We start from the raw sequence: 13,345 nt of genomic DNA, 5'->3' as shown, positions 1-13,345 counted from the left end.
TTGAAATAATATACAAATTAATTTTCATGAAAAGTGAAAAAGTCAGTGAATATGAATATTAAATGCCGAGATCTATACTTTCCAATTCACTAAAAACCAAATTTAAGTTTCCTATTCTGCACATCTATAAAAATAACAGAATACAATGTCGGAACAATGTGCCCTTCATACAAAAATATACATACCAAAAACTTCTGAAATATACAATGAAAACATGTTCCTTGGTGAAAGGGAATTTCAAGACGAAGTTTCCCGGTTGACAAAAAGATTGTTGTAAAAATAGAAAAAATAATGGAAAATATTGGGGAAGGATTGAGGACAATCCATCAAAGATTTAAAAAGTTATTAGAATTTTAATTTATTTATTTGTGACATCATATGCAAGCAGCTTCTCATGAACCCGTATCATAAATTAAAAAAAGAATCAATGAAGTGACATATTCTCATTTTAAAAATGAAAATGATTTTTATTGTACATTTGGTATATTAACAGACAAATTATTCCACATATGCTCCTGAAAGAAAATCTATAGTCATCATGAACAATTAGAAATAAAAATTATGCATTTTATATATTACACAGGGCCACTGCTCGTTTATGACATGAAGAATAAAATTAAATTCTAATAACTTTCTTAATAATTGCTAGAGGGTATTCATTTGTCTCGCAATCTACTATGGTCAACAAGGATATTCGTATCACTCTCGCAAAAAGTGTTCACTACATACGAGCTTTCGATTGCTGCTGCAACTCTTTATCACGAATTTCCTTGTTGACCATAGTAGATTGCGAGACGAATGAATACCCTCTAGCGATTATTTCAGTCCGCAATAATCAGGGTGAACTTCCCCTTTAAAGGCTTGGTTCAGATTTGTTGATAGAAATTTTGTTAAATGATGTGCAATCTGTTAAAAAGAAAATTATATCACATATAATTATTTTTTGCTCTCTTTTCTTTAACAAACCTGCTTTGGGTGTATGCCAAAGACATTGACTTCTGCACAATAAACACTTAATAATGAAATAACATTCATGTAAATATCGCACATACATTTAGAACATATTGGCACTCACCTATAATTGGTTGACATATTGTACACACGTTGCACAAGTACATGTGCCAATCTATACATATGGCGCCATTGTCAAACAACATATGGCTTTAAGTGATGAGAGAGAAAAAAATATTTTTGGTAAATCTCTGTACAATCTATATAATGTACATTCCACTTTATCATACAGACTTACAATATTTGCATTTTTTGCATGACATATCAGAAAGCATGACAAAGATTATCAAATTTTACGATATTAACAGCATAAATGTACATACTTATGCTACATGTAATTCATGCATTTTTATATTTTCTTTATCGCAGTGTTCTACAAAATACCCAACAGATCATGCATGTTGTATGTAAATATTTCATAAAATGAATGTCAATGAATCTTTCAACTTTGTATACATTTAAAACAGTAGATTTGGAATATTATAACAACAGCATTCAGTCTAGTACAAAACTAAGTACTTACTTACATGAACATGAAGGTTTGATCCTCTTAATTTTCAACACACACAGAAATTGATTTCAAACAAATTATTTCATGCGCTATCTGGGATATGTACCTCTTTTCTGATAGATCTGCTTGCAAATCTTCTTGGCACTGGTTGATGTCACTGACATGTGATTTGAGCAGTTCAAGGAATAAAGAATGTCACGACTAATTAAATACATGTACATCTCATTAACATGACTGGCCTTTTAGAATTTGGAGCAAAATGTTACAGGGGATACACTGTCAAAACTATTCCCCTTAAAAATGCCTTGCTTCCTTTCCCTAACAACCTCTTTATAAATTCTTCAATAGCAACAGAAATAGAGCCTGATTCCAGGATCCTCTCATTACACATTAAAAAAAAAATGTTTTTTTGTGAATGCTGGAAAACTAGTACAGATGTTCTAAATGCTGCATTTGAAAGAAAGACAGTGAAGTAAAAGAATGTTAAAGATGGATGAAGAAACAAATCATTTTGTAGGTTCATACAATACAAGGTATGGAACCTTCACTCTCTCAATCACTCATATCATTCATAAAATCTCAGCAAGGTAGACTTATATAGAAATGACCACTTAAATAGAATAAATATATGTATGCAGAGAAATATTTACTCGTTCAATCTTTCATCTTCCCGTGGAACATTCCCAAGAGTGTCTATTCTGGTTTCCTTGAGTCGACTCAAACCTTCTGCTTCACACTATATTCAGGAGATGCTCTTGGTCATATTGGTCTGAGTCTCAGGAATGTGCCGGTAGAGAATCTCAACTTCCTGCAGGGACCTTGCTCTTGTGCTGCTTCAGATGTCTTTAGAGTGGACAGCTCTCGTCATTATATTTTTGGATTGTCCAGGTCACTTTGAAAACCAGTAGCTCTATTAACATTTAAAAATCACCAGTTGGCACCACATAATATGTACCAATCCACTACACTTGTAAGTTAATAGTAAAGATATTCCCACAATTCCAATATCTCAAGTCCCAGAATGAGTTGAAAATGTATTGGGCTATAACCTCAAGAACCCTGATTCTTCCAACATAAAGATCTGCCCATTGCAGCAATGAAGCAAATGCTTCCGATCAAAAGATCATCAGATGGAATCTGAAGGAAGTACTTACTTGGAGAGATTTCACTGTTACTTTGCTCCATCACTGTATCTACGATCCTCATGAGGACGTTCTTGGAGCAGTAGAGTCTTGACACCATTGAGCAGGGTACGGATCAAGTTCCTGGGAAAGCTGGCTTTGAGGAACCTTTCGCAGGAAGAGCCTTGTCCTTTTGCCGCTTCTCTGCATCGCTCTTCTCCCTTTCAAGGATGATCATGAGGAGGTTCTTGGCAAGGAGCGATAGGAGCTTGTCAGCGGGGTCCATGGCACCCCTCTGGATCCACTTCGGGATGGTGGTGCGGGCGTGACGGAATCCCAACTTCTGGAGAATATAGTCCACCCCAACAGGCTCAATCTGCTTCCCGCCCCAAGACAACAACCTACAGATGAGATTAAAATGATGATAGTAAAAACAAAGATAATGATAAAGAATCCTGTAGTATCGGTAACTGTACATTGGGTTTATAATCTCAGCTGGACCCTTGTTTGTTCAGCAAGTGTTCTCAAGAAATGTTAACATCAATTGCATTCTCATCTTGTTGACATTTACATTCTAAAATGCATGTTTGGGATTGATTTTAAGCTGTGATACACAGCTAAACCTATCTTAGTGGCCACTTGTCTAGAGTAAAAACATGTTTTTCGTGACCATCAAAACCATCTCCCATTTAAAATGAATATGTATCACAGATAAAGGCTACCTGTCTCTTGGTTTGCAAATCAATTGCTAAATATCGATGACCAATCAAGATCGCCGTCGCACGCGCGCTCAGTTTAAAATACTGAACAGAAAGCAAATCAGTGCGGTTCTTTCATGCTTGCAATTCATCGCAAACCTTCGTGTTACCATAGCTCTATTGTAACACGAAGCCCAGGTCATCTTTTCTGTATCCCTTGGGTGATCTCACTCTTTGAATGTATTTCCAATTTAAAGAATTTAGGGATTACTGCCCTCGAACATTTTTTGGGCCATAAACAAAAAGTGAAGGATTAAAATGGACACAATGTGTACTCTTTATAACTTTTTTTTTACTATGTATGTGGCATGATTTCAATGCGTGTTAAAAAATTTGGTCAAACTATAAAATGAGGTCACTGGAGTTGATTGAGCAAAGAAAAAGAAATATAGTAATTTGGCCAAAATAATAACGATAGAAATAAAAAAACATTTATAGGGCACTTGATACAAGTGTTTCTACGCATGCTATTTTCTTTTTATGACCTATTCATAACTTTGTAACAAAATGAAATGGAGATAACACAAAAATCATTAAAAAATAAAATTATGAAACAATGAATTACTGAAAATCAAATCAAAATCATCTAGATGATTATGTTTCAAAGAATAATAAAAAAAAGGAGGGATCCAAAAGGGAATCATGTAATTCTAACATAAAAATGTAACATCAGTTGAATTTGGGAGCTAAATAATAAGGTTGTAGTGAAGACACCTGGAAAATAAATTGGTAATTGCACAGAATTTTTTTTTCATCAAAATGAAAATATCTGGAACAGGGAGAAAAGGAGAGCATGTCGGGATGCATGTGAGGATATTCAGATACTTTGGCCCAAATTCACAAAGGTGGTTTTGAAAACCCACGGTTGAGTCCATGGTTTATGCAGATTTCCTGTATAAACTATAAATTACGCTTAATTTAGCGCGTATCGGGCACGTGTATAAAACATGTCCAATGCTGATGCGCGCTTTTGTCAGTGCGCCAAATTGATGCCTGTTACTGTGGCTAGATACGCTATTCTATTCATGAGTCCACTGTTTTTATTCATGAATCCACTCTTCAAACAGTAGACTCATGAATAAAATAGCGTATCTAGCCATGGTAACAGGCGTTGATTTGGCGCACTGTGACAAAAGCAAGCATCAGCATTGGACATGTTTTATACAAGTGCACGATACACGCTAAATTAAGCGTAATTTATACAGGAAATCTGCATAAACCATGGGTTTTCAAAACCACCTTTGTGAATTCGGGCCTTTGTATTTAAAACAGGAAGGAAAGAAAGTGAGATTGAAAGGCCGGGTGAGAGCGATAGTGAGAAATTCATGTAGGCCGGGGCAATCATCCGGGCATTTTGAATCTCAAATCCTAGCAACTGACCTGCCCGTACAGCAGCGCAGCATTTTGGCGTGCCTACGATGCATAACACACAAACATCGCATGAATTCATACTTTGTGTTGAACATCGTGATAATCGAGTTTACCCATTTCGTTATCTGGAAGTTTACGAATCTATCTGAAATTTTCAGTGCTGTTTCTCACATTATTGCATTGCGTTTCTTATACTATGTTTTCATCGCACTGAGGTCAGTGCTGCCATTGTGACGTCACTCCGTCCCTGCTTATATGCAAATAGTATCCACAGGATATTAGAAAGGGAGGGAGGGATGGAGAGTGAAAGAGAGAGTAATAGAGAGAGGTAGGGGATGAGGGATGGAAGGAGGGAGAGAATAGGTGGTTTCAAACCCCCTCGATCACAAGAATCCCCGTTAAATTACGGGAACTGTCTTCGGCTAAAAAATACCCATTAATTATTCCTGCATTCACACCGCCCCGAAACATACCCTTCGGGATAAGTTCCTGAAGTTACGAGCATGCGCATAGTATGGTCTGATAAGCAGGCAAGGCGCGAGATTCAAAATCACTAGCCCAGCAGCCACCCACAGCTCCCGCACCCAACGACACGCTGGGCTTAAAGTTCTCGTAAATTGCTTTCACATCGCCAAAATACCTGCGACCTTGGAAAAATCCCTGCGAAAGTTCTCGTAATTTCGCCAAGTACCTACTATTTAGCGGGTATTTTCTTTCGGCGAGATTACGCATAGTTTGCTTTCACATTACCAAAATACCTGGTATTTTCTGATCGGGGTAAATTTCCCGATCAGAGAATACCTGGAACTGACGATCTTCGAGGCAGTCTGAAACCACCTAATGGGGCAGGGAGGGGGGGTGGGGTCATGGAGATTGATAATCTGAAACTAATACATCAAATCAAAACCCTTAGAATCCTGTAGAAAGCTCATGATGCCTCCTGCATCAGTTGATGGATCAATTTTCTTGATACAGAAATAAATTATTCACAAGCTCGGAGAAGGTGGATTACCCATCCCATCAACAAGCCATTATATCTCCAGATAATGCTGCCACTAGTAACGGTAGTTAAAACCTTGATGAGCACAACGAGATCTATTTGCAATTGTCAATTCTGATACATGCATCCTGAGCTGGGGTGTGTTCAATGTTGGTTTTCAAATTTAAACGGCAACATGGATCATGATTGAAAACGTGATTGCAAAACAAAGATATATCATGACAAACAAAGGGTGTGTTCAATGTCCACTATTCCCGGTCGTAAAAGTAAATGTATTTCAAATCACTATTCAGAGAAAAATTTAAACACAGAAAAAAATGCATTTGTAAACGCGATCAGCCCAAATCTTACAACCTTGAGCATCGCGAATGCGACATTGAACACAATTGAGTTTTGAAACGTCTTCAAATTTACACTCACAGCGGAAGCCTACACAAACAGGTGCCAGAACTGACCCTTGTGATGGGTCAAACTGTGCACTAAAACTGCGCTTATGAAAGCAGGATCAACATGTAAAGGGCTTTTTATTTTCGACTTTGAACAGTTCACAGTTGATCGTGTTTGTGTTTGGTGTTTTCTAATTGCGTTTTCAATCATGATTCATGTCGGTGTTTAAATTTGAAAATCAACATTGAACACAACCTTAATGTCATTTTGGGAAAGAAAAACCTGACAAACAAAGCTATATTTCTCTGTTGATTGAAAGTGTGCATTTTTTTAGAAGAAAAATCATAAGGATGCAGACGACAGTATGGCGGGGATTAGAAAAAGAAGATCAAGGCATGAAATGGGACACAGAATGTACATATGAGCATGGGTGGGTGTGTCAGTTTGTGTGAGTGAGTGAAATTTGTGTGCATGTTAGGTGTGTGTGTGAGACAGATAGAGAGGGGGCTCAGGGGGGGCAATATAAACTGATATGACTTTCACCATTTTCACTAATTTCATAAATCCAACAACTAAAACATGTTAGAAGGTAGAAAAAACAATCTCTGTACAATTTTTCACAAATTGAAGTCACACTTTCCCTTCTTAAGCCCAGCACACACTACATGTATGCGATTTGTTTCGATACGAATTTCAAAGAAATTGCAATAACATTTGATATGAACAGTCCAACCGATAAAATCTTAGCGATCAGAGGTTAAAATTGTGGTAGGATTACCGAAATCGAAATTTAGTCTAGTCCGAGCCTCGCAGTAAGAATAAACGAAAATCAAATTCCAAATCATAATGTCATCATCGCCTGCGACTACCACAGGGTTTGCCACAAAGCAAAATTATGATTTTATTATTCCTAACATTATGCCGACCTTCAAATGAAATAATTTTACTTCTTGGTGCTTTAGCATTTGCAAATTGCGATTTAAAATTGTGTTGCATCGTGTTGCATAGTGTGCGCTGGACTTAAAGGTAAATGCTAGTTTTGGTAACGATATAAAAATGAGTTCGTACAGAATCCAATGAAATGACCACCAAAGTGTCTGTTTGTATAAATAAAATGTATGTGCCAAAGGATTCTGAAAGAAATTGCGTAATTGCTGAGAAATCAGCAAATAAGCACAGGATTCGGGTAGAGCGTCGGGCCCGACGCCCTAAGCAATAATTATACATTGTCCCAAGTGCGCTTATCTGTGTTGGGGATCTTCGATGTGAACATTTTTCAGCATAGATTTCAAGATTTCACAAAGTTCAGTTAATTTAACTGTACCAGATCTAGATCTTCGATGATATACTGACAATTAAGCCTTGTTTTACAGACTTTCTCATGAAATCAGTGTTTACTGCAACTACTGGAATTTCTCTTTAACCCTGTAAATTAAAAACATAATCCATCGCGACAATATAATACTGCATCTTCAAGGATTAATCTTTAAATGTACATGAAGCAATCAAGTACAATCAATACTATGTAACCACAACTATTGTGGATGTAACAATTGCAAGTGAAATTAAAGACGTACTCCAGGCTGAAAACAATATGATTTCATCAGATAAAGAAAAATCAGACAAAAAAACAGTGAAATTTTGATCAAAATCAGATAAGGAATAATATAGTGATGACATCTTAAAGATTTGCTTTATTTTGGTGAAACAGTTCCATGCACATCTTTGTGAATATTCCATGAGCAAAATGATGATGACATATCCCCACTTGTTCTTTTGTAATTTATTACATGAAATTATGTGTATGCTAATTTTCTCCTAAAAGAATGATAAAATTGGACTGACAACAAATTTATTCATTATTAAATACAAAATACATGTATTTTATTATAATGGGAGACATATTACAAACCCATGTACGAATGAAATAATTATGATCCTCAGCCCACCTAATGAATATTCATGACGTGAACCCTCTATTCATTTAGATACAATTATTTGCAGCCCAGAGTAGACCTTATAAGAGGGAGAAGGAGCACACTTTAGAATAAATGAGGCTAAAGGAGATACATGTACAGTTTCATTTTTCTATCAAACTCTGTTATTCCCTTGGACCCTTGAGCAATTCAAAGTGAATGTGGAACTTAATAAGTCACATTATCATCATCATCATCATCATCGTCATTGTCGTCGTCATCATCATCACCATCCATCATCATTATCATATTATTATTACAATTATTATCATTATTATTATTATCATTACTATTATTATCGTCAATACTATTATCATTATTATTATTATCATTATATCATTATTATTATCATTATTATCATCATCATTATCATAATCATCATTATTATTAAATTATAAGAAGTAATGCTTATCTGCAACTCTTAATATTCATGGTTTAGTTATTGGATGCATGTACAACCGTCATCTGCAATCAGCCAATGCTCATGAAGTCTTTCTATCCTCATCCTGCTTTGTCTACTCCCTAAAGATCTACAACAATAATGCATGCAAATGGAGGAGCTTATGTACGTCATGTATATCTTGACAGAAATATTGAAAATGTATACAACCATAGATGTTTTTGTAAACCTTTGTTGGAAAAAAGGTAAAAAGCAGCCTTTATTGTGGAGTTTACTGACACCATCAATCTGAGTTTTTTCCCCACCTCACATATAAATGACAATATTATAAAAAAAAACACTGCCATTAAAGAAATTAATGAAGTGCCGGAATGAATTCTGTGTATAATACCTAACATAAATCTTTCCACATCAAAGGGAGCAATGTCCGAACTCCCTCTCGGTTGCTTTTAAAGTATTAGATGCTCATGTAAAATAGATGGACGACACATCCTGTACTGCATTATCCTTTAATCATTCTTTTAAATATTTCATTATCCCTCATCATAACTAGCTCACATCTGTGAACAATACCATACTATTAAAACCTTTCTGCAGAGATTTTAATTATTCAAACTAATTCTGTGCCTCTGATTTATTCTGTCTTTAGAATTTTATTCATTATTTTTTTTTTCATTTCTTTCTCTCTGGAAATGTATATCTTTACATAAAAATTCATCATTTATTCTATTGTTCTTTTTTATCCCTTTTTCTTTTTAGGAATTTTTGTACTTACTTTTTACGATTTGCTTCTTATAAAATTTCATAAACTGAAACTTAAAAAACATAGCATAAAAATCATATCAAGTCGGCGAACAGTGTCCCCAATCTGAACGACTGACCTGACAGGCAGTGTTTGTCCGTCTGTAACTTCCCACAATGCACTAGATTCTTTTCACAAGATTAAGTTTCAAGCTTAGTTTATTTCTCCTCAAGAGATCAGATAAAATACATGAAATAGTCAATGAATACCAGTGTATAAAATAACAATGTACATCATATAAGTTATACAAAAATGAGGAGGGAAATGGCCGAAAAATGAAGAAACCTAGTGATAGGCCAACCCATTACAAAAAAAAAAAAATAAAACATAATATCATGGTTTCAGGTTATACAGCAATCCCCCCCCCATCCCAAAAGACACCAAACACTAAACCGGATGGAATTCTGTAAGCTTTTAAGCTGAAAGGAAACCCTTCACGAGGTTCAAGTAAGGCTTGACATTCCTGGTGGGTGTTTCATAAAGCGGTTTGTAAGTTAAAGGAAACCAAAACCCAAGAAGAGAAGTAATCTTATTGGAAAGCTAAAATGAGAGGAACAATTAAAAAAAAAGTTTCATCAAAATCGGTAATGAAATAAGCAAGTTATGGGAGTTTGAAAACTCTTGATGTACTTTCTATGGGCATCCTCAAATTGGCAAACGTGCTTCAAAATGGCTGATTTTGCAGACAACTTTCCATTTGTTTTGTACACAAATTTTCAGATTTTCCTCATTTTCTTTCAAATTGCATCTTGCCTCCTGAGCACAACATATGTCATGGGAAAAAATATAATCCACACCATATATGTCAAGGTCAGGAGGAGCTAATGTGAAATATGTAAAATAAAGGGGAAAATCTGCTTCTGCGGCCCCTTCAATATTGTGCTCACTCAACCATGAACATACGATATCAAAATTGTGTGTGGAGTGGCTAAATGATGGATAGTAAAACAGCATTAACACCATAAAGTTCACCTAAAACAATTTTTGCCCAACTTTGTATTTGCACAATCTGAAAAACGACTCTTGTGACTTTCAAAAATGGTCATTTTTAATTCAATCTGTAATTATTCATGCATGACTCAACCGATCAATCTCATTTTTCCCAGGAGTTGCTTAATGAGTGTAAAAAACTACCTACGAAATATCATATCTCAAAATAATTCTGTTCAGAAGTTACAGCAATTTGATTTAGGGGGGACTTACTTTTTTTACCTATATTATTATTATTCATTTTTAGGACATGAGAACATGTTCCAGTCAAGTAAAGTTGTAAGTAACTTTATGAAATACCCATCTGATTTTTATGAATGATCATCATATGCAATAATAAATTAAATCTTTTCATGTTGTTGTGCTCCAGGCGTGTCTCAATTGACCACAAACCGCTGGTGGGCTCTGTGATCTCAATGCCCAGTAGGTGGTTTCAAACTGCCTCGATCACAAGAATCCCCGTTAAATTACGAGAACTTTTTAAGGCTACAAAATACCCGCTAATTATTCCTGCATTCACACCGCCCCTAAACACATCCTTCGGGATAAGTTCCCGAAGTTACGAGCATGCACAGTGTGGTCTGATAAGCAGGCAAGGCGGGAGATTCAAAATCACTTGCCCAGCAGCCACCCACGCCGCCGCGCCCAACGACACGCTGGGATAAAAGTTCCCGTAATTTGCTTTCACATTGCCAAAATACCTGCGACCTTGGAAAAATCCCCACGAAAGTTCTCGTAATTTCGCCAAGTACCTACTATTTAGCGGGTATTTTCTTTCGGGGAAATTACGCGTAGTTTGCTTTCACATTACCAAAATACCTGGTATTTTCTGATCGGGGTAAATTTCCCGATCAGAGAATACCTGGAACTGGCGAACTTCGAGGCGGTCTGAAACCACCTTATGGATATCCAATGATACAAATCTCTATTTTCAGCTCATTTGACCATTCATAAACATCTCCACAATAGAAACAAAGGGATAGAACACAGCTCTACTACTTTTCATATTTTTTTCCTCCTTCTTTTCTTTCTTCTTTTTGAATTTCAGATTCTTATACTTAAGGTCTGATAGAATTTATTTGCATTCTGCATTTCACATTTTTGCTACTTTTCATATTTTTATTTTTTTCCCTCTCCTTTTCTTTCTTCTTTTGAATTTCAGATTCTTTTACTTTAGGTCTAATAGAATTTATTTGCATTATGCATTTCACATTTTTCTTTTTACTTTTCAGTGTATCTTTTGGGCTATATATACATATTCAATCATTTAAAGTAGAAATATATTGAAAATCGTAAAACTGGAGAATCATATATCACAATAAAGGAGAAAATAAGGAGAACACGATGGTGTACATCATTTATCATGGAGACGGATGAAACTCAGTTAATTGATAGTTTAAAGTTCTCTCTCTGAATGCTTCAAACACGCAGAATTACGTCCGCGAAATTGGGGATTTTTTTATGACGTCACTGTCTGTACGAGAGGCGTGATTGGCTCTCCCACGTGAAGCTCCACTTGCATGCAAAACCTGTTGCAAGGGTACATTTTCTCCACATTGTCACTGAATACTTCGATCCCGAAATGATCGAAAGAAAACCCAGAATTTTATCTAGATTTGGATTTTCAAATTGATGATTTTGAGATGAAGAGAATGATGATGAAGTGAAACAACACAGTGACGTAGTTGGAGGTAAATTGGGGAATTACGCCGATGATGATGATGATGAAAATTCAACTTGCAACTCAATCACAAGTAAAGTCATGTACATACCGATTCGCTACCAATTAATGCTGCTGGAAGTGCTAGCTACACCGCGCGGGCCAAATTGAATTCATGCTGAACATGAATAACCACATCCAGACAGTCTATCACAAGAAGGAAAATGATGTAACTGTACTTACAAACATGTGAATAATCCGAACCTGAAGGCAAATCAACTCAACGAATAGTACCAGACGATATGGCATACACACTGACGATAAACTTCATGTGACTGGATAGATTGTCACTCGTTCTGTTAGATGTAACTTTTATCTCATTAATTTGACAAAATTACGAAACTCGGGGAATTATTATTCTATATAAAAAAATATTAACATCTCTTATCATTTTTTGAATTATGATAAAACCAGTTTGGAAGGAAAACGTTGGGGTAAATTAAAATTAGATGTAAAAGATCATCCCATCATGCGTAGCATTATGTGATCGTAAACAAACCATCACAACAACACATGCCGTATTGTTTGCTCGCCTTGGCTGAGACTGAGAGAATAGATCTATGCACGTGTTGCACAGCTCTCAATCAGCAAGGAAGGAATACGTGCATGTTTGCGATGGTTTGTTTGCAATGACATACAAGCTACGCATGTTGGGGGGGGGGGATTTAAAAGTAATTTTAGTTTATCTCAACGTTTTCCTTCAAAAGAGGTTTTATCGTAATACAAAAAATAATAAGAGATGTTACTATATTTTTATATATATAAATAATTCCCCGAGTTTCGTAATTTTGTCAAATTAATGAGTTACAAATTACATCTAACAGAACGAGTGACAATCTATCCCAGCCACATGAAGTTTATGGTCGGTGCATATCGTCTGCTGCTATTCGTTGAGTTGATTTGCTTTCAGGTTAATTCGGATTATTCACTTGTTTGTAAGTACAGTTATATCATTATTTTCCTTCTTATGATAGACTCTCTCTGATGTGGTTATTCATTTTCATGGATTTAATTTGGCCCGCGCGGTGTACGTATAGCTACCACTTGTAGCAGCAGCTGCATGAGTTGGTAGCGAATCGGCATGTACATGACTTTACTTGTGATCGTCAGGCAAGTTGAATTTTCATCATAATCATCGGCATTGTTCCCCCATTATTTACCTCCAACTACCTCACTGTGTTGTTCACTTCATCATCATTCTCTTCATCTTTAAAATCATCAATTTGAAAATCCAAATCTAGATAAAATTCTGGGTTTTCTTTCATTTCGTGATAGAAGTATTCAGTGACAGTGTGGAG

General features: G+C 35.9%; 1 protein-coding gene across 2 annotated transcripts in view; it reads right to left on the bottom strand.

Moving 5' to 3' along the window:
• Positions 1–1,270: 1,270 nt before the first annotated feature.
• The window catches only part of LOC121413232 (transmembrane protein KIAA1109-like), a 119,742-nt gene continuing 107,667 nt past the window's right edge, over positions 1,271–13,345 (bottom strand). For both annotated transcript variants that reach the window (XM_041605980.1, XM_041605988.1), the window contains one exon: positions 1,271–3,044. In XM_041605980.1, the coding sequence (XP_041461914.1) occupies positions 2,780–3,044 (265 nt within the window). In that variant the 3' untranslated portion in view covers positions 1,271–2,779. The remainder of the gene's footprint in view (positions 3,045–13,345) is intronic.

This window comes from Lytechinus variegatus, chromosome 1 (assembly GCF_018143015.1).
Source record: "Lytechinus variegatus isolate NC3 chromosome 1, Lvar_3.0, whole genome shotgun sequence".
Classification (NCBI taxonomy): domain Eukaryota; kingdom Metazoa; phylum Echinodermata; class Echinoidea; order Temnopleuroida; family Toxopneustidae; genus Lytechinus; species Lytechinus variegatus.
Note: the sequence above shows the minus strand (reverse complement) of the source record. Positions and strands in the feature narration are given on the sequence as shown.